The 24426-nt window shown below is 35.8% G+C and overlaps 2 protein-coding genes across 4 annotated transcripts in view; both read left to right on the plus strand.

Moving 5' to 3' along the window:
• unk (unk zinc finger) overlaps nucleotides 1-24426 on the plus strand; it is a 449165-nt gene that overhangs the window by 195878 nt on the left and 228861 nt on the right. The gene's annotated exons all lie outside the window — the stretch shown is intronic.
• Nucleotides 17616-24426, plus strand: part of LOC147834533 (uncharacterized) — a 57739-nt gene continuing 50928 nt past the window's right edge. For all 3 annotated transcript variants that reach the window (XM_087276839.1, XM_087276840.1, XM_087276841.1), the window contains exons 1-3: nucleotides 17616-17665; nucleotides 19531-19652; nucleotides 19802-19922. In XM_087276839.1, coding sequence (XP_087132965.1) covers nucleotides 19849-19922 — 74 coding nt within the window. In that variant the 5' untranslated portion in view covers nucleotides 17616-17665; nucleotides 19531-19652; nucleotides 19802-19848. The remainder of the gene's footprint in view (nucleotides 17666-19530; nucleotides 19653-19801; nucleotides 19923-24426) is intronic.

The following is a 24426-nucleotide window of genomic DNA, read 5'->3' on the forward strand; positions in this document are numbered from 1 at the left end:
TGTAGTGTCTGCTTTTTGCTGGCTGTATGTGGGTGGAGTAATACACAAAGGATGAAGAGGCTGTACGGGTGCTGATATTACTTAAATATATCACAGCTATCAGCCAATCAGATTTGAGAACCAGACAGAACTGTTGTATAAACACATATGTCCACATATGCACACACTTTTGAAATTTTATAGGGATTTTCCATCTCAAATGACATATTTACATAGTTTATGCAGTAGTTAGGGCCATGTTATTGAATTACCCTGTATGCTTCTAAAAACAGTTAAAGTTTTGTCAAGGTTTGCAAGAATAATTTTAATAGACTTCATCAAATCATTTGGCAATGTAATTGCTTTTCTTTTTTCCAAATATTTATTCCATTGCAAATGGGCCTGCTAAAAAAATCGTTATATTATGTAAGTTAACAAACCAAACTTGTTCCATTAAATTCTTTATGACTCCCATTCTTACAACTAAATGACAGGTAATACTAAAAAGTAATATTTTTGTAATTTCCCAGCGTACCCGTGTGTCTGGGAACACCGAAGCTGTATAAATGTCAGTGTTCTGCGGTTTTAGCCTGCAGATCCAAAATCAACAGGGTTATGACTAGTATGGAAACACTAACCAACAGAGTTAGGTGGCACGAATGTAAACACCAATATTTAAACGTCACCTCATAACAAGTTAATTCTGCGTAAGTGAGAGTTAATCTCTGTTACGCACTTTTCCAATGTGATTTACAGCCCCCCGTGGGTCTTTCTTTTAATGTAGCGCACACATCTGGTTCAGACATTTCAGCACATTGTGAATTCTCATACCTGGGAAAAAAACACAAAGAACACACATCCCTACCTCTGATCAACAAACAATGCTCATAGCTTGACATTTGCAGATTAATGCACCTATTTCACAGGATATTTCTCTAAAAAAGTTGCTGTGCTCAGTTTAATATCTTCCAACATAGGGCTGGAGGAAGTGGACGAGCTGTGGGCAGGGGCTGTGTTTGATTTGGCCCAGGATGTGGTTCTTAATGACCCAGCTGGATGTAAGCAGTGTGGGCTCCACTTCATCCCGGTCTCCATGAGATGCTCCAGTGTCTGTGGTGGGTAGAGTATGAGAGCAAAGAGGTGTTTAAAGGCCTACACGGAGCGTGAAACTCGCCAGCTCTGAAAAAGAATTTAATGGCCTATGGGTGGAAGCCACAGGGGTATTCTTTCATGCAACAAGCAAGTCACATGCAGTTAGTCTGATAGTGACGGCATGTTGTTATGCGATGCAATATTAGGCTTGGCAAGCTCCGAAAGCAACACTAAGTAGCAGCGTTTAAGTTCGATTTGTAGGAAAGCCTAGTCGTGTGAAATGGAGAGTGCGAAATTCATGCTGACTCTTTGCATTGAAGAAGGTGATAATATACGAGCTTGCGTTTACTTTTAATGAACAACAGAGCTTAGTCCGACAAAGCCTAGCAAAAATGTAAACCATCCAATCGTTGAAATCGTTTTGAAATTACGCTTTGCGCTTGAGACTCGAAAGAACGGACTCAAATCAAAAGCATATGCTGCTCTAGATCTGCCATTATGGTGTAATGTTTCCAGAATAGGTCTAATTGGGGTAAAGCCTGGACTTCCTTGAACAAAATACTAAAGCCTGACTAGGAAAATGGGCAGAACTCCTGTAGTTAATCAGAACTTTTAATCCTGGTGGAGGACCTGAACTAGAAAACAAGTACTAGTTAAATACTCTGACACTTTAAAGAACTAGGACTACTTCTCTTAGGTCAATGATTTGTTGTTTAACATTTAATGGTAACTGAATAATTTCTTATACTTTAATTTGTTTTAAGCTGGCTTTTGACTTTACTATGTTAAATAATTTGTAATGATGTATATTATTACAGTAGGCATTCAAAAAACTGAATACAAGAGCTGCACGATTCTGGCTAAAATGACAATCGCAATTTTTTTGTTTAATATAAAGATCATCATTCTCTCATGATTCTGTAGATGTTAAATAAAGGTTAACATGAGATTATTGTTTTTTTCTCTAACATATGGTAAACGACAAAATTAATAATATGTGTAGATCTACTGGCTTCTTTAAATAATTATATTCTACTATAATAATTCTGATGTTGAATTATGTTTGAGATATAGGCCTATGCTTGCAATCTGTCATTGACAACATTATTTGACCATTTAATTCACTGGCAAAATCAACAATATATAGGCTAGAGTAGGTATACTGACACTGTAAACATTTATTTTCATGCACAACTGTGTTTGCTTTGAAAGAAAAAAAACATATCAAATGCTTGTTGCAGTCTAAAATGCGATATGATTATTTAAATAATGGGCACGCTTTCGGTTTCATTTTTAACTGCTAAGTGCTGTTCATACTTCGCGCACGGCTCTTAAACGATCACTCTGTGCCACAAACTGAATATTATTTACAACTTTATTTCAGCATATGCAGGTTTTGTTCACTATAGTAGAAGCGTATATCATTAAGTAGGGTGAATACATCATTATATGAAGACAAAAATGAAATTTTTGGGTGATTTATACCTTATAAATAATTTTTTTTTTTTTTTTTAAGTTTATCTAAGCTCAATTTTGACAAATGAAGCATGCTTATTTTGCACACCTGTATGTCTGTCTGTGAGTGTCAGCCACTGCAAAGCATCAGAGAAAAGCTCATTAATATTCTCAACCATTCCAAATAAGGTCAAAACCGAACTTTTCATTCCAGGGTTTCCTTCTATTTCTGAGGCTATAAATGAGCATATAAAAGCATTTATGGAGAATTTGTGTATAGCCACATACCTACTATATCAGAGACCAATTTAACATATTGAATCAATGTACCCTATATGGCACTTTTCAAACAACTAAAATGTACATTTGGAAAACCCAACTCGCAAATCGCTAAAAGAAAAATGTTTTAGTTGAATTTACTTATAGATGTACTGTATTATTTGCTCATTAAAATTAATTTTCCATGTCAAAGCTGCTTTAAATGCATCTACTTTATTGGCAGGTAAAAACACCAATACAGGCTCATTCCAATTACGTACCCCTATAAACATTTCTGGTGAGCGCCAAAAACGTCCCAGGAGCTATGTTTTTTGCAGTTTTTGTTTTTCGCGAATCCACCAGAGGCCGCTGTGTATGCTTCTTCAGATCTCAAATTTCTCTCGCTAGTGCCATGCGTGCCTGCTGTGGTCACATAAATCCACCAGAGGCCGATGTTGACTAACTGACTGACCAATAAACTGACCCACCTTCCTCCTTCTCTAAACCCAACCAATAGTCTTTTCAAAATGACCTGCTCACCCACTCACCTGAACACAATCGACAGTTTTAAAAAGCAATCCAGAAAAAGAAAAGTTCTTACCCTATATTTACCTTGTTTTTAGATTTTAGCACATTCTTACCCTGTTATTTACTTTTTTTTCTTAGCGTTTTGTTTTTGTCTTGACCTGCTTTCTGGAACCGTTCTTCATGGGACTTGAACCCTGTTGTCGTGGTCAACTCCACTCTGCATCTCAAGTCTGCCAACATACATGTCGAGCTACCGGATAAACTAGTAACAACCAGATAGGAAGAATCATTTGCTTCGGGACTAGCTACAGTATATATTTTTGATTTACAGAAAGAAAAATAAGAGTCGTTCATTGATCATGCTGTCACAACACCTTTGTGGCACTTCTGAATTAGTTGTCAGTAAGTTGTACTGTCCTTGTTAATGTTGTTCGGGACTAAAAATAATGAGATACAAATAGAACCAAAATCCGTTACACAAACACCATCAGTTAACAAGCTTGTACCTCACATAGACAAGTTATCCTTGAGCTTTTACTTCCAGAGCCCTACTGTTGTGCACTATGGGGAATCCGTCTCGCTTTAACTGCCTGCGTCTTCTGTATTAATGATAGTAATCTGTCAATGTTCAGCTGCAGTTGTTTTTAAAATAAGATAGGGTGGTCTATACATTTCATAGTCAAACTCTGGCTCCCGTGTGCTCTCTTTTCCCTTGAGCAACGCTTAAAGAAACCTAACACTCTTGTCATTATAACCGTCAAGGAAAGCGAACTGATGGCACATCTCATCAGAGAAATCCCAGAGTACCTACATGTCTCTGTAGGGCTCAAAGGACGCTGGCAGATGTGTGACAGATCTCTATAGTGGACGAGAATGACACGGACCCCCTCCGAGATGACAAACTCAAAGGACAGACCATGACCAATCACATTCACCCTGCTTTTACTTTTTAATCCCAGATACCATTTCATAATTCACTTGTTCAGACTTTCACCTCAGTGTTGAAATGTGGGTCATTTAAAGATATAGCTATCAGTCGTCACTGGCTACAAATATGAAACTGACATGAATGTGTGTGTGTATGTGTTTGGAAGGGCCATTGTAAAATATCTCAGTGGGGGTAGTAGTGGCTCAAATTCGGACACAAGTGCCATCCTGTCATCGGCTTGTTTTGATTTCATTTTATCTCTCAGCAGTGCCATTGTGGAGCGTTCAGCCCTCTCCAGTTACAGGAGCCCTTCCTGCATTGTTTCCATGGGAAACTTGGGGCCACAATATTAATCTATGTATGGACATAGAACCATGCTCTGAAAATTCAGAAACATTTCTCTATCTCCAAATAGCATCAGAATATTTGCTTTATATAATTATTTAACCAAGACTGTGTTTATACACGCAAGAGCTTTCAAATATAAATGGCAAAAATGTTTCATTTTAATTTTTAAGAGTTTACACTTAGCTAATGGTTGATTTTTAAGCTTGTTTGGCATGTTGTTCTGGGAAAGAGCCCTGAGCTAATAAGATCCTCGAGCCCCGGGCTCCCTCCCATTTGCTGGGCGAGAGGGAAGTTTGAGCTCAGGTAGATCTGGAGAACTCCTTCACTGTAGTAGCTGATGAACAGATAATGATTAGGAGATAACTACTTACAAGGAGCATGTCTATGGTGCAGATTTAGATTAATCAATTAACTTAAGTTGCATGTTTTTAGATGGTGGGAGGAAACCGGGGAACCTGGGGGAAACCCACGTGAGCAGGGGGAGAAACATGTAAACTCCCAGAAACTTTGGCTGGCTTGGTAAGGACTAGAACCATAGACTTTATTGCTGTCAACAATGCTAACCACTGTGCCACCGTGCCACCCATCTAGGAAAAGAGGAGGAGTAGGGGTGGAAGGGGGGATTCTTCAAAAAGAAGATGGCTGTTACATGGAACTTATGATAGTGGCTTAGGAATCGTCTGATTGGTAAATTATAGATTGAATAATGCGGGGCCGGCCACAAGCAATTATAAGCACATGATCCTCTCGATTAGTTTATAAATAAACTTAGTTTAAAATGAAATGAATCAACACAATCTTGTTTTTTAGGGAGAACTTAGTTGTTTTATGTTCAATTCACTTAAATTTGTAAAAAATCAAAACAAAACAGTTAACTTAATCGATTTGTGTAGGGACAACATGAATGAATTGTGTGAAACCCAGTATTTTTAAAGCATTTTATTAGCAAAGATTGTTTGTGTTTTATGTTTTGGGGTCTTTTACGTATATGTTCTGTGGCTAATATCTATTTTTCACCAAAATAATCTCGGTGCTATTTCAGAGGATAAAGACATTGTATTACTGTACTTTACATTATGCATATGCCAGTATTTGACACTTTCACCATCATTCAGAAAATAATTTTTTGATGCTTTTTCAAACTATTAATTTAAAACGAGCTAAATCAACACAATTCAATTGTTCACAGTTCACAAAACAAAACAAAAGTTTTATTTAAATTTTTAAAATTGAAAATAAAAACTCCATTCAGATTAGAAATGTTTTAAAACAGTTATGATGTAACAAAGCCTTGTTTCTTTAAATCACTACAAACGACTGATTTGAAAAAACAAAAACAAAACAAAAGCCATCACACTCAAAACATATAACATTTATGTATTCGGATTGCAAATAAACTTTTAATCTATTTGGATTACATACTTTTAACATAATACAACTAATAAACTTTGTGATTGATTTTTGTCAGCTAAATGAAACAAATAAGAATAAAATGTATGTAATATCAACACATCCAACGAGTTTTAAATGCTTCTTATTAATTCATCTATTGTGTGGAGTGTGGAGCTGCGTCAATTTTGTCCCCAAAAATTAAGTAAAGCAATACCGTAGAACTTAACCTTTTCTGCAGCTAGATATATTCATCAGATCTTTTAACAGATTAAATAGTATTTACATTTAACATCTAAAATATAATCTGACAATATATTAATAATACATTTAAAAAAACTGACAAATGAAATAAAATCAAAGGTTACAAACAGTTCATGACAAACTTTATCGTGATTCATGGAGCTCTTTTCAGAATGCAAAAGCATGTTTGTCTAAAATTAGCTGAATATTTACCAAAACGTTTAATTTATTCATTTAAAGATCAGCAAAGCTGCGGTATTTACTTCTGTCAGCACTATCATAGGCAGGGTGTCACGTTTCCTCAGTGTTGTGGCCTCTGCATGAGCAGATTAAGAAGAATGAAGGAGAACATTGTTTGTCTGATCACTTTAATTGGAGAATTTAAGGTGTTAGCCTGCATTACCATGTCTAGTCAGAGGGATTAGGGCAGGGATCAAGCACATTTATAGCTAATGATGCTAGTTTGTCAGGTTAGTAGACTGAGGAACTGTCAGGGTGGGATAAATCCATGTTTAACAAGAATGCTATTCAAAGCACACAACATTGACACTAATTTATTTATAACAGAGCTTCTCTTTTGAAACTGATCCATCTAACAAGCTTACGGAAATAAATATTGGCCTCCTTCAGATTACATTTTAAAAAGTAGGTTTTTGCCTGATCTCACGAGGACACATTACTGTTTCACTTTTGTCAGTTTAGTGGCTGAATTCACACAAGTTCACTCGTGGGAGACGTGGCACCCAACCGATTTCATAAGAATTAGTCACTAAATGAAAAAGTTATGATTTACCATGAGCAGTGTTGAGGTAACGCATTACATGTAATTTGAGTTACAAATTTTTTTTATTTTCGAATAAAGTAAAACATTACCTAAAAAAAGGTAATATCTGAGTTACTTTTTTGAAAATGTAACAGAAGTTTTTTTTTTTTTTTTTTTACTGAAAATAAATTGCTTGATTAAAATTAAAGTAGTCACAATGAATCATGCAGTCAATGAGAGAATGTGCTCATTCACTGACAGTTGGACAGGCTCATACAGTTCATTAGACTCCGTCTTTCAAAAACGAAATCGGAAGCGGAATAAAACAGCCTAATAAAGCCGGCGTATCAGTGCGCTGCTACATTGAAAACATAGTTTCTTGCCTTCTGATTTGTTCTCAGGATATAGCGGCTTTTGCTGTCAAAGGCTTTTGCTGTAATTTTTTTATGTGTTTCTTAAAGGTAAATGAAGGTGTAGGTTATACAATGCACTGTTAATTGCAGAGCTCCTCTATTAGAAAAAGAAAGAAAAAAAACATGTTCTGAAAGAGATCAAGTCTCAGCCAGGTAATAAATTAAGTAATGCAAAACTAACTCAAAAGTAACAAACTTTTTATGGATTCCTTACCATAAAAAGTAACTAAGTAACGCAAATAGTTACTTTTTGGGGAGTAACTCAATATTATTATGCATTACTTTCTAAAGTAACTGTCCCCAACACTGGTCGTGAGATTGTTTTTTTCTGTTTCTCTTATGCTAGAATTTTTTTTAAATAAAATAAAAATTAAAATTAATTTTTTGTCTTTTAGAGCATTTTTTTTTGCCATAAAATTTTTTTGACCTAATATCAATGTTTTAATTTAAGAAGGGTTAAAAAAGAAGTATTTGCTGTCATTTTCAATCCCAACTAATAAACTTTTGTTATTCAGGCCAATTGTCATTTTCTGAAAAAAAGTTATTTTGTACTCTCTCTCTCTGTATGTATGTATGTATATATATATATATATATATATATATATATATATATATATATATATATATATATATATATATATATATATATATATATATATATATATATATATATATATAATTTTTTTTCCCCACATTATTTTATTTTATATATTATAATTACTATGTATTAAAATATGCAAGAAATGTTTTTAGACCTATATAGAAAAAGCCAATATTAACATTGACAGTTACCCAAACCTGTAAGTCAATTTAGTTTTTATCTTTATATTAATTTTATTTGTTTTGAGAATTGTATTTTTTTTTACTATATTCAGTTCAGCTAGTTTCATATTGCCATAAAATGCTATTAAATAATATTTATCTTTTATTCATTTTCTTTTCCGCTTAGTCCCTTTATTATTCCGGGGTCACCACAGCAGAATGAACCACCAACTTATCCAGCATATGTTTTACGCAGCTGATGCCTTTCCAGCTACAACCCATCTCTGGGAAACATTCACACACACACTCATTCACACTCATACACTACGGACAATTTAGTCTACCCAATTCACCTGGACCGCATGTCTTTGGACTACGGGGAAACCGGAGCACCCAGAGGAAACCCCGGCGAATGCGGGTAGAACATGCAAACTCCACACAGAAACGCCAACTGACCCAGCCGAGGCTCGAACCAGTGACTTTCTTGCTGTGAGGTGACAGCACTACCTACTGTGCCACTGCATCGCCTAAAAAATATTTAAAAACATAAATAAAATATTAAATTACATTTTTAGTATTTCATTGTTTACAATCTTTTGGGGATTATCATCCTCTTTATTGTCAGTTTTGAATGCAATTTCGGCTCAAAGGTTGCACAGGCATGAGTAGACACATTCAAATGAAGTATGACATCAAAGCCTAATTTGAATATAGGTGAGGCAACAACATTCAAGCATAGTCGTAATTTTAAACTGAAAGAACCAGAACGAATGGCAAAGGCTTGTGTTGCTAGACAGCTGGCATCAACACGTGGCACAGAAGTGAGTGAAGGTCAGGGCCACTGGAGGGTGTCTCTCCACTGCCTGTGTTTCCCAGCAGGCATTGCCCCATGGTGTCCAAAACCTGTGACCCTTCAAGATGGCAGCTAAGAGAGATGAAAGAGTTTGCTTGAAGAGTCAGTTCAGATGAACAGGACTCCTGCCACGTCTTTGATTCAGACTCTGATTTTTCTCAAGTACACTGCTGCGTTGAGGCACAATAGGTGAACTTGCGGAAAACAAAAGTCAGCGTGCTTTTTTTAGCATTCATGTGGGGCTTTTCACACTTTCTTTTGCTTTGATTCTGCATGTTCATTGATGCTTTTATATTTATAGCTCGGGGAAAAAATAGAGTGAACTTTAAGTTATTGTTGGGTTCATGAATTTGGCATTTATAGGTATGCACTCTGAGTAAAATGTTTATTATGTGGTAAATAAACTACTAATAGGTTGTCTCCAAAATTTTTAAATAAGAATATTATTATTTTTAATTTAATATAATCATTTATTATTATTATCACTTTAAATAAGAACATAGAATTGTCCAATATATTTACACTGTAAAACGTTATTAATCAATTAGTTACTTTTATACAGTGATCTTGTCTTTTAAAGTGATGGTTGTCTTTACGTGAGTAAGCCTTTTTCATTAGCATTAAAACTGCTAAGTAAATTAAATATGTGCATAATTATAAAAATATGATTTTAAAAATGAACTTTGTGAAGTTAACTAATTCTGTTTCTCAGAACTTTTAGTTTTAGTTAATTTGAACTTTTTACTGTGTATTTATTTTACGCTTTTTAACCAAAATTCTAGTTAAACTATTTTTGGGATGTTTTAAGACATTACTTTTACTACTTGTTTAAAGTATTTATTTTAAAAAAAATATTTTTTTTTTTGGACAACTTAATTGTAAAACAATTCAATTAATTTAATTAATCCGTGTTGGGACAATAAAAAGGAAGTCTGTGGAACCCAGTATTTATTACAGTATATTTATGTACAGTTGAAGTCAGAATAATTTCTTTAACTAAGCTTTGTTATTGTATAACAATGGTTTGTTCTGTAGACTAGTGAAAACAATATAGCTTAAAGGGGTAATAATATTGTCCTTAAAATGGTTTTAAAAAAAATTTAAAACTGCTTTTATTCTAGCCGAAAATAAAACAAATAAGACTTTCTCCAGAAGAAAAAAACATTATCAGACATACTGTGAAAATGTCCTTGCTCTGTTAAACATCATTAGGGAAATATTAAAAAAAAAAAAAAAAAAAATTCAATGGTGGGCTAATAATTCTGACTTCAACTGTATAATTTTTGTATAAACTTTGTATAAATTGAAGTTTTTATGCTTACCAGATTTCATTATGTTTTTGCCGTTCAATTTGATCTCTTAATTTTATGGTTTGAGGCAGCTGCACTGAAAAAAAATATGCATTTTGTCATGTCAGTTGCCTCTAACATTGTTTTTATTGACACATTAATCAGAAGTAATTGTATTGGTGTTTATCTAGCGCCATGATACATACAGCACATCCATTTACACTTCAATATTTTTCCACAAACATGTGTAAGACAAGTTTTCAAAAATTCCCCTAAACACTGTTGTCTGGTAATTAAAGGCCACAATGCACAAAAAAAGAATACATACCCGTCTGCATTTCTAAAAAGAATGAATTATGTCGCCAGAGGTACATCTGATTGCATTTCGTCCTTAAAACAAATGCTACACAACGGTATGATGGCACTGACGGCTTCTGTTCCTTTTCGCGATACCAGCTGACTGCTTACCTCAATATATAAAGGCTTTCCCGCTCTTACCAGTTTGCCCAGTAGCTCGCAGCGTACGTCGGCGAACTTGGGACGCGGAGCAGAGTTGACTGCAACAACAGGGTTTGAGTCAGGCGAAGAAAAGTTCCAGAAACCAGGTAAAACAAAAGCAAAAAAAAAAATGTAAATAAATAAATAAATAAACAACAGGCCGAAAATGTAGTGAAATTACGCAGCCACGTCGGCTTTTTTTCTTGATTGCTTTTGAAAACACTATCGGTTGGGTTTAGGGATGGGGGTGGGTGGGTCAGTTGGTCAGTCAGTCAGTTAACAGCAAGCTGGAATGGTCGAAGGACCTGTGAGAGAAATTTGAGATCATCAAAAAGTGTACACAGTGGTCTTTGGTGGATTTGCAAAAACAAAAACTGCGAGCAGATGTACCTCCGGTTATGTATTTTGCTGTCCCCAGAAATTTGAACCTGGGTACATATCTGCTGTGAGCCTGGATTACAAAATATGGTGTTGCATAAATAACCAATGAATAGCAGTCAATGTTTTGACAATTTCTTGGTTACTTTTCTTAGGACCATTGCTGTCTATAGAGGGTCAAAGAGCTCTCGGATTTCATCTAAAATATCTTAATTTGTGTTTGAAGGTGAACCAAAGTTTCTGGTGATTGGAATGACATGAGGGTGAGTAATTAATTAATGAATTTTCATTTTTAATAACTACTAACTAACCCTTTAACAATGTCTTAAATAAATAGTGTTGGAGCAACCTAATCATGAGCCAGACTCTGCCAGGCCTAAAGCTCCCAAAATGGGATTATTATCTAAGATTGGTGGGCACATTTGACCAGTTTTGCAAACCATAAGAGCTACCTTAACACAGCCAAGTAGATTTTATGAGCTGGCCATCAGAAATGTGTCAGAATGTAGAATTTTAATACTCTATAAATGTTGCCCATACCACAAATGTAAAAAATATGGGTTGAAAACTTGATAGAAGCCAATCAATCAGCCCTAAGAAAAAAATCATGGTTGAAAGTTCTGGTTGAAAAGTCCCAGCTTTGAATCGCTGAGGAAACAAACTTACATTGTATTACGACATATGTTATAGTGCTGTGGAGAGAAAAGGGAGGAAAGCAAAGAACGAGGGATTATGCTGGAGAAGAGCAGGTGGTTGGGGAGTTCAAAGAGTCCAGAGATGTGCCAGTATTTTCTTAACTACGCCACTCTGCTTTGCTTACACAGACTTTTCTCCCCCCTTTTTTACAGTTCTGAGGGTTCTTGTTCTTCAGTCGGGAGTGCCATTATTATCGGTAAAGTGCTTTTAAATCCGCTGCTGCTCTGCACTGGGATCTGTTCTGCATGATAATCCCCCAGGACAGACATCCGTTCCTCCTCTGCGGATCTCACTCATGCCTGCCGTGCTTTCAGCAGCTGGAAAAGCAGTTCGGAATTTAAGATCTGCAGACTATGGGGGAGTCAAACACTCCTGTTGTCTGTACAGAGGTTTATAGTAATGTAGTGTTATTTTGATGAATGGATGCTTTTGTTTTTTAGTTTAGTTTTAGTTTCAAAGTGACTAAATGTCAAGTATGAATGTCTACAGTGGTGTGAAAAAGTGTTTCCCCCTTACTGATTTTGTTTATTTTGTTTTAGATCATCAAATTAATGTAAATATTAGTCAAAGATAACACAAGTAAACGCATCACGAAGTTTTGAAATAAAGGGTTTTATTTTTTAAGGGAAAACAACATACAATATTACATAGCCTTATGTGAAAATGCTTTTGCCCCCCATTTAAAACAAAAACTTAACACAGGTTTATTACACCTGATAAGAGGTTAAAGTTTTCTAGCCACACCAAGCCTGATTACCATACCTGTTCACAAATCAACAAATCACTAGGACCTGCCTGACAAAGCGAAGTAGACCAAAGGATCCTCAAAAGCTAGTCATCTTTTTCACACCACTGTATTGTTGATGATATATAAGATTACTAAGGGGATTTAAGCATCAAATCCATAAAAGCCTAATACAACTTGACAATGAGTTCACTGTACTCAAATGGCCTCCACAGTCACCAGATCCCAATCCAATTGAGTATCTTTGGGATGTGGTAAAATGGAAGATTTGCATCATGGAAGTGCAACTGACAAATCTGCAGCAACTGTGTGATGCTATCATGTCAATATGGACCAAAATCACTGAGGAATATTTCCAGTACCTTGTTGAATCTATGCCACAAAGGATTAAGGCAGTTCTGAAGGCAAAAGGGGATCCAACCTGATACTGGAAAGCTGTACCAAATACAGTGGCCGGTAAGTGCATTAATTAATTATTGTAATTTTAAATCTAAAATGTCTGAATGATGTCAATTCTGAATGATCAAAAATTGTTTCAAATTATTTAATAATTATGGATTGAAATAAGTGAGTTGTTTAATTCATATCTTTATTCATATTTTATATTTTAACCATAGTTTATATATATATATACATATATATATATATATATATATATATATATATATATATATATATATATATATATATATTGAAGGAAACTTGAGGTGTATAAAATCCCTTTTGTAAATTACATTTAACCCTGAAATCTATCTAATAACCATTATATAAAAGCTGTTCACGCTAACAAAGCTTTTATTACAAAATAAATGTATGTTTTTTAAAGCATGTGTCATATTTTATTTTAGGAGTTAAGATAAAGTTAGTGTCCATGTATATATATATATTTCTTTTTCTTATTTTATTTATATATTTATTTATTTTATTTTATTTAAGTAAAAGTTAATGCTAGCCATCTAATCCAATGATTTATTTCTGCTTTTCTGGACCGAGCAACTCAGTTCTGCAATGTCACTCCAAACAGTGATTACACTGGTGCCTTTAACTAATGTTCACTTGGAAACCAAACAAGAGACAGACATTGAGGAAAATACACTCCATTAAAATTACCAATTTATCCTAAAATTTATATTTTTGGCTTTGTTTACTCTCCATCAAAGTTTTCCAATATGCTGTTCTTTTTTTTTCCATCGCACCCAGACCTGTTTCAGCACTATCCATGCCAGTTTACCATAGTTTAATCTAGACAATGAAGGTGAAGATATTAAATATTAAGAAATAATTTTAGTCAATTTATCTCTGAGAGCTATTATATTGCGTTGTATTTAAAATATAGAGCCCACTTAATATGACTATTACTTTTATAACACTTTCAATGTTCTGTTTTTTGAGGCAACCTAGTAACGACGAGCTGGAAAGTAAAACGTAATTCCTCATTTCTACTTTTGAGTTCCACAGAAGACGAAAAAACAGAATAAAGATGAGCGTAATGACAGGATGTTAATGTTTGAACGAACTCTTTCTTTAAGACGTGATCAATCAGGCGACAACGAGAAGACAGATGAGATTAGAGAAACTGTTTTTTAAACCTTTAGCTCAACTCCTCCTGGCTGGCGTTTGGCCCAGACGTTAATTCTGTGGCGTTAAGAATGGATTGACTGTTACTGTTGATTCAGCACATGAACTGAGTAATGAAGTGCAGAAAACATCAGCCAGTGAAAACAGGATTTAAGAGAGAAGCGTTTAATGCATCACTTACTCTTTGAATGGTTCGCTATAACTTTCACGGAGCTCATGGATACGATCGTCTGGTCTTTAGAAACACTATTTTGCATCCTCCATAAAAACTTACCGGGAAATCAATGTAAACCAGCTCATTGAAATTTTCGTTCCTAAACAGGAGGATCATATTACACTTCTGAACCATAGGGGGCAGTATCCACAAACACAAGGTGAATTTGAGGCTTTTTGTATCAGTCAGCTTTTAGAAGAATCTTTATATAAAACTGAAATTAATGTATCAACACAGCTTTTCTAATTTTTTTTTAAAGTACGCTGTCACTCTTAAAAGTTACACTTCTGTACATTGTTTACCATATAAATGTATATAGTTTTAGGCTACATAAAATTAACATAGTAGCTAAATGGTTTGTATGGGGATTTTGAAAGATATTCTCTCAGTCCTGGCTTGTTGTGTCTTATTGCAATACGGTGTTTACTTTTCGTAACTTACTGTGTTTTGCATATTTCATATTCAATAGTGGTTTGTAGGTCAAAAAACAAAAACATTTTTCTATAAAATGTAACTGTGTGGTCATTCTTTTTTCCAATATCACTGTAATCTGTTATTTATGTTAGTCTGAAGGAAATAGTGTTCAGAACATATTTTATTTTATAATGCGATGTAATTCCAAATGAAAAATGGCTTGGCCAGAGTTGGTTTTGTCCACTGGGATTTGACTGGATGATGAAAAGTGGTCTCTATGTGGCAGGTGTTTGGAGAGGAGGGGCTGAAAAATAAGAGGGCTCGGTGAGGTCAGCTGAAAATAATGTCAGAGGTGAACCAAATGATTACATTTTGATGAAAGATTATTATGACAAATATTACTTTTCTTTGGAATAATGTCTACTGATGTGTCAATTATATTACATTAAGATGAGGAATGTCTACTAAGACCATTTTGATTGCAATGGAGCTACTAAATAATTTAAAGCAACGATAAAGCAGTGTTTTCTCTTTTTTTTCCTTCATTTTTTTCTTTTTGCTTATTCTACATAATCAGAACGCTGGAGTTAGAAGCTGAACAACCAAGTGGATTTCTGTCCATCTTCAAGACCCTGAGGGCAGGTGTTGGTTAAATTAGCTTCAGGCTAAACACTTGCACATGACTCTTCACAACAATGTAATTATGTTCACCTTTTTTAAAAGGTGCTTCTGGCTTCACTGAGCAAAATCTAATCTCTGAACAAGATCATATTGTACCCCCCCACCCCCCACCCCCCCACTTTCGCTCTTAAAGGGCAGGATATGAATTGAGGAGATGGGTGGCCTCAGGCAACCTTTCTTGTGTTCTGACGTAGCAAGAACTCCCACTTTCTTGTTTTAGTTCCATTTAACCATGCATTTAGTTATGTTCTTTGCACACTGACATGAAAACAATATTAGCATTTATGTTTTTTTTAGTCCTTTGTAGTTCTCTCTTTTTCTGAAATAGGCTAAAAGCAGAGTTTTCTCTCACTCTCTGAAGGATGCACAGCATCAGTGTTCCAGGACAGAAATAGCGCTTAATAATGAAAGATTTATGTCGAGTAAGCTTGTAATTACATGCCGCAGTAGACAATTAGGTGCCTCCCCAACAAGCTGTCTGACTTCCTGCCCCAAGAATCCTGTTGCTCCTTTAGACCTGGCAACTATCTGTCTGTCTATAGCGTTCAGTTACATAGATCTGATTTTTGCATATTGCACGTCATGATATTGCCAAGTAAGATGCGATCGTGGATTAACATCTATGTTTATCCTGGAACATTATTTTTGTTTGAAAAGGTAATCCATGGCTATTCCCTACCGCTAAACCCAAAATCAGAAGGGAATAATAGTTTGATAACACTCATGTAGAAGTTCATAAACCTAAACTTAAGCCTAAACTCAACATAAACGGTAAACATATCCCTTAATTCTGATTGGCTGACTGGAATGTTGTTCCATAGATGTTAAACCAGGAACATGTCTTGGTGAAATCAGGTTGGCGTTTGTATATTGCAATTTGTATTGTTGGAAAAATATGTGATACAAAAATCTTAAAATCATAATGAATGTTGAAAGTTTGTTTGTAACAATTTTATTATGTTTACTGTCCCTGCAGTGGCCAAAACACATTAACAGAAATAATTAAAAGAATGGACTAACCTTTGCATGTAGAGAGCTGGTCAACATTTGTCAACTTTGTTTCATTCATTGTTCATTCAGCCAGTAATTTTCAGGCAAGACAATGGCCCCATCACATTGTAACATCACACTGAAGCTGAAAACATTAAAATGATGAAAAGGCAAACTATAGTCCTGATCTAAACCTGATTGAAAACTCATGATGACAAAGTATAGCAATAAGAAACCCACCACAGTCAACAAACGGTGGAAGAGACTGGAGGAAGAGTGCAGCAAGAGAGATGTCCTGTGGCTGCAGACAAGCCCAAGTCATTCAAAAAGGACCTAAACACGTAATACAAGTTGTTGACTTCTGTAACCTTATAAAAGTTTAGCTGTATTTTTGTGCTCTAATTATTGCCATCATATTAGTTTGAACACTATTATAAATTTCAAAATCAACTAAATGCATAGACAAATGTATTAATCCTCTGAGTGCATGGTAATACCTGCGCAGTTCTTGTTCTAGTCATTTCCTGATCAATAAAGAGTATTATAAGTGTACGCTTACTGGACACTCTCCTTCAAGCATCACCACTGCTCACCCTGTACCTGTCCTTGTCAACAGTCTGCCTTCACTGACAGCTCAATAGACTCCTTATTCCCCCTGCTATCATCTTACAGCTGGTAATTACAGACAATCATGTAGGATCAGGAATGTGTGCATGAGTAGTCCAGTGTAGCATCTGCTGTCCCGGTGTGCTGCCCAGCTAGTGCCCTCAGGAGTGGGACAGCTGTGCCTCACATACAGTTCAGAATAACAGAGCCGGGAAGGAAGTGAGTGTCAAGAGCGTGTTATTGTGAAGTTTGCATGCATTCCAGCAAACCTGTATATAATTTCCTGTTCAGTTAAATACTTTTTGTTGAAATTAAATTAAATATAAGCTGTTTTATTGTTACCTTTTATTGGAATATAATTTAATAATTTACGATTTTATAATTGTATGTCTCCTAACATAAATGATACAAATATGTGTTTCAGATGTATACAGTAATACATACAATAAACCTATGTTTTATTTTGCACGTGTGTGACGTCATTACGTAATAACCATGCGCATAGGAGGTGACCTGGCAAAAACGAGGTGGCCTGGCCTCCTGCGCGTTTCCAGTCGAATGACAGGTATGTGAGGAGTTTACAGCGTTGTTCACGAAAGTTAATACAGTAATTTTTGGTAATGAGAGTGTTTCACTGATGGGAAGAAAGATTTCTTGCATGTTATTTCTGACAAGTGTGCATATTTAGAGGTTTTAATAACGAATTGTCCAAAATTGCGACGTTTGTTGTTGCCGCCCGCGCCATTTTTTTACGTGGGCTTTTGTAAGGAAAAAAGTGATACATTTTAGTCATGTAATTAATGTTTATTTGGAGTGTTTGTATCGAAAAATAATAATTATGTTATCTATCTATCTATCTATCTATCTATCTATCTATCTATCTATCTATCTATCTATCTATCTATCTATCTATCTATCTATCATTGAGGTACAGTTGTTTTTATAGTCGCACGTTCAGACTTTATCCTTAATATAATTTCTGAAAAGTATTAATGCAAATTCTAAATCAGTAAATCGTTTTAACAGCTAATTACTATCAAAGTATAGCATTGTTTACAGTCAAATAAATAGTGCTGTTTTTAAGTCAGACTTGTATTTAAAGTACCATGGAAAAAAATATTTTGGGGCCCTAAGTTACCTTCCTCTAAATAGTGGAGTATTGCCATTGCAAACCGGCCAACGATGATTTTATTGCTCATTAAATGCAGTAAAACAGAAAAGTAAAGCCTGATTTTTTCTACTTATAACTGTCTGAATGATTTGGACATTTTAAAACAACACTGTTACTAGCAGCTACAAAAATCAAGAATTAAACAATTTTTAACAAAGGGACCACTTATTCCTACTTTGCATCCTTCTGGAGTGTTTAAAATACATTATATTTTAGTAAAAAGATTGACGATTTTATAAAAGATTCTAGGTTGAGTTTTAAAAAGAAATGCAAAAGTAAAAACCCTGCAATGAAATTACAAAATACAATAATTAATTAAATGCATTACTTAGTAATAAAATATACATTCTAAAAACTAAACAACAAAACAATGAACATGAATGCAAAGGTTTATCCATAAATAATAAAACCAATAAGAAAATGATATAAATATGAAAAATAATATATAATAATAAAAAAAAAAAAAAAATATGTTCCTCAGACGAGGACCAAACCCGGGTTGGCGGCGTCATAATCTAACATGCTAACCACTGTACAACAACAGCTGTACATTGAATGGTGACTTTTCTAGTTATATCACCATTAACCTGCAGGCTGCATCTTGCTCACAAAGCTAATAGAGAAAATAGATAAAAAGAGCAGAGCTGCGGTAAAATAATGAATAAGAAAGCTGTGGTCAAGTAAATAAAAAAATATTTTTAAAAAGTGTGATTGCTGAGAGCAACAGATTCTGGAGCTAGTTACACCGGCTCTCGCGGCCCAAAAACGAACCAGCCCACCGGGAATTCTCCCGGTCCTCCCGATTAGCGAATCCGGGCCTGCTTTGCTGTTGCTTGCTGCAAGATTCAGTGTCACTGTATAAAATACTTTTAGCTCCTAATATAGCTGCCTGTGGTGCTTTTTTTAGGTGCTGGTTCTTACAAATTCTTTTTTCAGTTCAAATTCAGTTTTTGTTCTGTGTCTGTGACTTTGAATCCAAAATATTCCCATATTAGTGATGAGCTTTGATATTGATTCGTCTATTAATGCTAATTATTATCTATCTATCTATCTATCTATCTATCTATCTATCTATCTATCTATCTATCTATCTATCTATCTATCTATCTATCTATCTATCTATCTATCTGTCTATCTATCTATCTATCTATCTATCTATCTATCTATCTATCTATCTATCTGTAATATATCTGACCATCTATCTAAAGTTGAGGTTGTTTGTTCATACTGTATCTTGGTCATTTGTATGTTTTTCTTAGGAGGTGTTTGAGAGCTTGCCAAGGTCTTGTGTGTCTTTTCAGTGTATTTGATTTGCAAATCAGAATGACTCAACATCCCTAGCAGACTGTGTGGAACACCTTAAAAGCAACGTAAAGCAATCGTAAGTCACTTCTCTTAGCCAATTTTAAAACGACAGTCTCTACGTGTCAAAGGGACTGTAGTAACACCTCATGATTGGTGCTGAATATGGAGCTGTTTACTGTCAAGCACAGAGCATGCTTTCACTCCGTCCCTGGCTTCACGTTGCAGATTTGATTTGGAAATGATGTGGAAGGCAGAGGCGAGAGGGTGGGGTGATGAGCGGACATAATTACAGGGAGAGGAGCGCTGTGAACAAGTACGCTGTCACTTCAGCTGCCACAAAACAGAGGCAAGGCCCCGTCACTAGCTGCTACCAGAAAGCTTTGTAGGTCTAGTTAAAATCCTTTAGTCGGTGACCACTGATGATATATTTAATACTGTATAAAAAGTGATGCAGGGTTCTACACAATTCACTCATGTTGCTCTTGCACAAATTAATTAAGTTAGTGTAATAAATTTAAGCGGATTGAAAATAAAAAATCTCCAGATTTACGTTGTTTAACCTCATTTTAAATCAGTAGTTTGAACAAGCAGCAAAAATCATTTGTGTGGTCAGATCAATGCAAGCGCTATTATCTTCATAAAAGGCTGATTTAGGGGCTCATGACACCAATTGCGCTTTTTTGCATTAAGAAGTGTCTTTTCTTTTTAAATGATTTTCTGACAGTCGCGAGCATTGTGCGCACTGCTTATGCAATGTGCGCACCTTGCAATTTAACCGCCTGCTGCACATCACTTTTTTGCCGTTGTGCACCATACAATCGGAATTGAAAAAAGTCAACTCGAGTTACGACAGTCGCTTCTTTTTCATTCTCCAATCAAATGAAAGCAAAGGAAGGGTTTCCATTGAGGTGCCTGCAGTGTTTGTGTTGTCAAGACAATTACAGAGACTTTTTAAGATGAAGGAGAGACTTGTAGTTGCTGTTTTGAGTTATCCGGAGATGTATGTAGGCATTGGCCGGTATTAGATTCTCAGGGGTATGATAACCTTGAATAAAAATATGACAGTTTCACTTGTATTGTGATTACTGCTCTAAAATATATTCTTTTTAAATGTCTGGGTTAAAAAAACTACAACTTTTTTCCCTTTTTAACAGTATATTTTATTTTGAGAAACATTTAAAATATTTTGGAACAGTAAACATGTCAGGCTAAATTAATTAATTAAATTAGGTTCTGCTGTCTTCATTAGTTTCAAAAACAGATTTTTTAAAACAATTTAAAACAGCATGTTTTAATGTTTATTCTGCTGCAGATACTGTTGTCCTAAAAAAACTAAAAAGAAAAAAAATGTAAATAAAAAAATCTTACACATACCTTAGGAACGGTATTGCTTAAAATTTTGACGGTTTAAAACCTTGACTTCTCCAAACCGCGGTATACCTTAAGCGGTTATTGTCCCATGCCTAGCTGTATGAATCACAAATCATGAAAATCACAATATGATTAAGTTTTAAAATTATATTTATATCAACAGCAACACTTGAGCACAATATGCAGCTGATTGCACTGATTCAGTCGTTGCCTAGCAACATATAAGGTGCAGGTTTTTTAAACCGAAAATCTCGTTCATGTGATTAGCTTCCTGTACCTCTGCATCAAGCCTACGCGTATGGTCCAATGCAGCCTTTGAGCGGTTGCTGACGCTGACACTGATGCTGACATGAATCTCTCGAAAAATGTCGCAAAGATGTGTAGCGCAAGCTGTGTGATTGGTCAGCTTGGTAGCAGTGATGAATCTGTGCTGTGCTAAGAGACGAGAGCGCAATGAAGCAAATGTTTACAAGTGTCGAGTTCTGTAAAGAAGTTCCAGATGGAAACTTTAAAGTTGTTGCACGTTCGCCAGTTTCCGCCTCTGAATAAGCAAGTTTGAGCTACTTGTACAATAAGGTAGAGTTCAGAAAAAGCAAAACACCAGCGAAGAAACTCAAAGAGCAACACAAACAGCACGCAGAAGGATAAATGCACAACTACACACAAGGCAGGCTCCGTAGGGCACGCTGATCACTTGATGTTGAAGTATAAACCAGCCTTAAGGCTTCATCACTGTTAAGAATTTACATATATCAATTTTATCATATATCAATCTAAAAAATTATATCTAACATTATTCTTTTTAACTTTATTTTTATTGAATTTAATTATATTACTAAATTGAGCAAACGATAACATTTCCAAAATAACATTGGAAACAAAATACAATACTATATAAAATAATAAAAACACTTAAATTGACCAATGTGCGTGTGTGTGTGTGTGTTACATTGAATTTAAAATAAGTCATCTTTCCAAATAATTCCACTTTTTATCTATCCATTTATAAATTGACCGAAAGGGGACCTTACTTTTTTTTTTTCTATTTTACCTCTGATTACATATCTTATTTATCAAGAGCAAGACTATCAGACATCTCCTTTATATCTAATATTATTCATGTATTTTTTTTATTGGTATGTAATGTTATTCTCAGCTATATTTATCTGGTCATGAGATTGCCATAAGTTGCTGATGTGGGAATAAATAAACAAACAAATCATTATGGTTTCCATGCATTTGTTTGTTTGCCTCTGCAAACTAGTATATCAAATCTTGGAAGACTGTGGTTGGGACAGAAGCCCAATCCCTGTCTAAAAATCTCTGAGTGATCATTCATTATATTCTTGATTTGGGGGAACACCATACAGACATGCAGACAGACAATTACACCCAGCGTGGCAATCTTGGCCTGAGTGACTAACTCTGAATTGGAGATTTCGGATGGTGATAGAGGTGGCGGCAACTTGGTTTCACACTTGCTTTGAGTCCAATAGCATGACAGCAAGGGACTGCTACCGGCTGTGACAGCCAGACATGTTGTGCCTTTGTTTACACTTTTGGCACTGGGAAATCCAAAACTTATTTAGCGCTGGGATGGGAACATGACAACATTTCAACCGAAGCTCTGTGATTTATCTCTGCATAGAGATTTGAGTTTAAACCACAATGTTTGTGGTATTATAATGTCAATGCAGAAGTTTTTAATACGTATTTATATTATTATAGGAAAAATTAACATTTAATTTCAGTTGGCCAAGGATTGGACAATGAGGAATTTGCAAGTGAATAATTGTGAAGTTATTGTTTATATTTTCAACAAATTTTTCAGCATTTCTGATGGCTTTTTATTTTGTTCGTCTTCCACCTTCTCTGATTTCAAGTTGTTGGTATGGAAGTCTTTGTTTTGGCTCTGCATTTGTCCAACTTGGTACCTGGAGGTCCTCCAGATACATCAGCCTTGGCTCAGGGTACAATCTCATATATTCAGTGTTTTACTACATCATAAACTGAGACATCTTTAAAGTATTAGAGCGACTCGGTCAGTTGAGGGATTTCTTATTGCAGCAACCGAGTGAAACACATGAAAAGATTTCAGAAATCCCTCAGGAGCACTTGAGTCCAATGCTTGCATTTGCTGGTAGCCAGTCGCCCCATCAGCCTCACCTTGTACCAGGTTTCTTGAGCACCATTACAACCAGTTCCAGACAACATCATAGCTCTGTGGGCTGTTTTCTCTATGTGGGGGTCATTATGACTCTGTGGGGTGTAATATAATGAAAATGTTTCGACGACAAAGCAGACCAGAGCGAAAACAGATTTCAGAAACGGCTGTTTTCATTAGAGGCCGGGTGGAGGCTTTTGCGCTGGAGAAAATGATGGTTATCATGACACCTCCGAGACGATGATATTACGACAGCGGAGACGCTGGACTAGAGCTGATGATATCCCTGGGTGGCTGAGGCCTGTCATCAGGGCCAGAGGTGCTGCCTGCGTGTGTAATGGGTCTTCGCTCTCTCTGGCGCGGCCGAGACTGGAACATTTCAGAGGGTAATGGCCTTTACGAAATCATATCTATAGCAATTCAATTTACCACAGCATTGCAGCCCTCAAAAAAATTCCTTAGAACATCTGTGAAAGCTTCGGCAAATCTTTGCAATTGGACTTAGCGGATTTTTCTGCAGTTTTGGCCCAGTCTTGTCACTTGATCTTGAAGGACAAGATGTTCTGTTTATAGAGTAATACTTTCAATATGCGCATTAAAAATCGCTTGCTCTTATACTGTACCAATGCGTAGGAGAAGAGAAATTGTAACTCCACAGGGAGCTGGAAATACATGAATTCAGATCGGCAGAATTACGACTGGCGTTTCTCGATGTAACAGACAGAACCATAAAGTAGAAGAATGTGCAATTCGCACACAGATGCAGAAGTACTTCATCTTCGGCGATGAGAGCCACCGTTCTCTCATCCGAAGCAAAATTAAAGTGCGTTCAGCAGGTGGAATGTCGCATGTCAACCTCTTTCCTTTATGATACTTTCATCATAAATTCTGAGGCCTGTTGTTTTTCCACACTCGGGTCCCTGGCAACTGGCTGTGTGGCTCTAATGAAGAGTAATTTGCTTTCAGCTTCTCTGTCTTTGCGGTGAGGGATACTGTGCGAGGCTGGCTGGTCCTTCCCCAGGCCTAAAGCACTTCCACATGCTCTGGCTCTGCGTTGTGTACTTCAGGCATTGTGCCAGCATGAGGTCCGCCCTGAAATTGGCCTTTGGCCACCTTTAACCCAAAGGCTTTAGAACTGCACCACCCTGTATTTTTCAGCAAGACCACAGCTATGTGGAGACCCCCTGCTCTATGCAAATTGCCATACAGAGCAAACACGCTAAAGCTAAATGTGTCCATTCATCACCTGCAGTTCTGTTATTCAAGTAATCCTTGGCATTGAAAGAGAGGTGATTGTCTTTTAATCTCAGAATGA

Source organism: Danio rerio, chromosome 12 (assembly GCF_052040795.2).
Source record: "Danio rerio strain M-AB ecotype USA chromosome 12, GRCz13ab, whole genome shotgun sequence".
Lineage (NCBI taxonomy): Eukaryota > Metazoa > Chordata > Actinopteri > Cypriniformes > Danionidae > Danio > Danio rerio.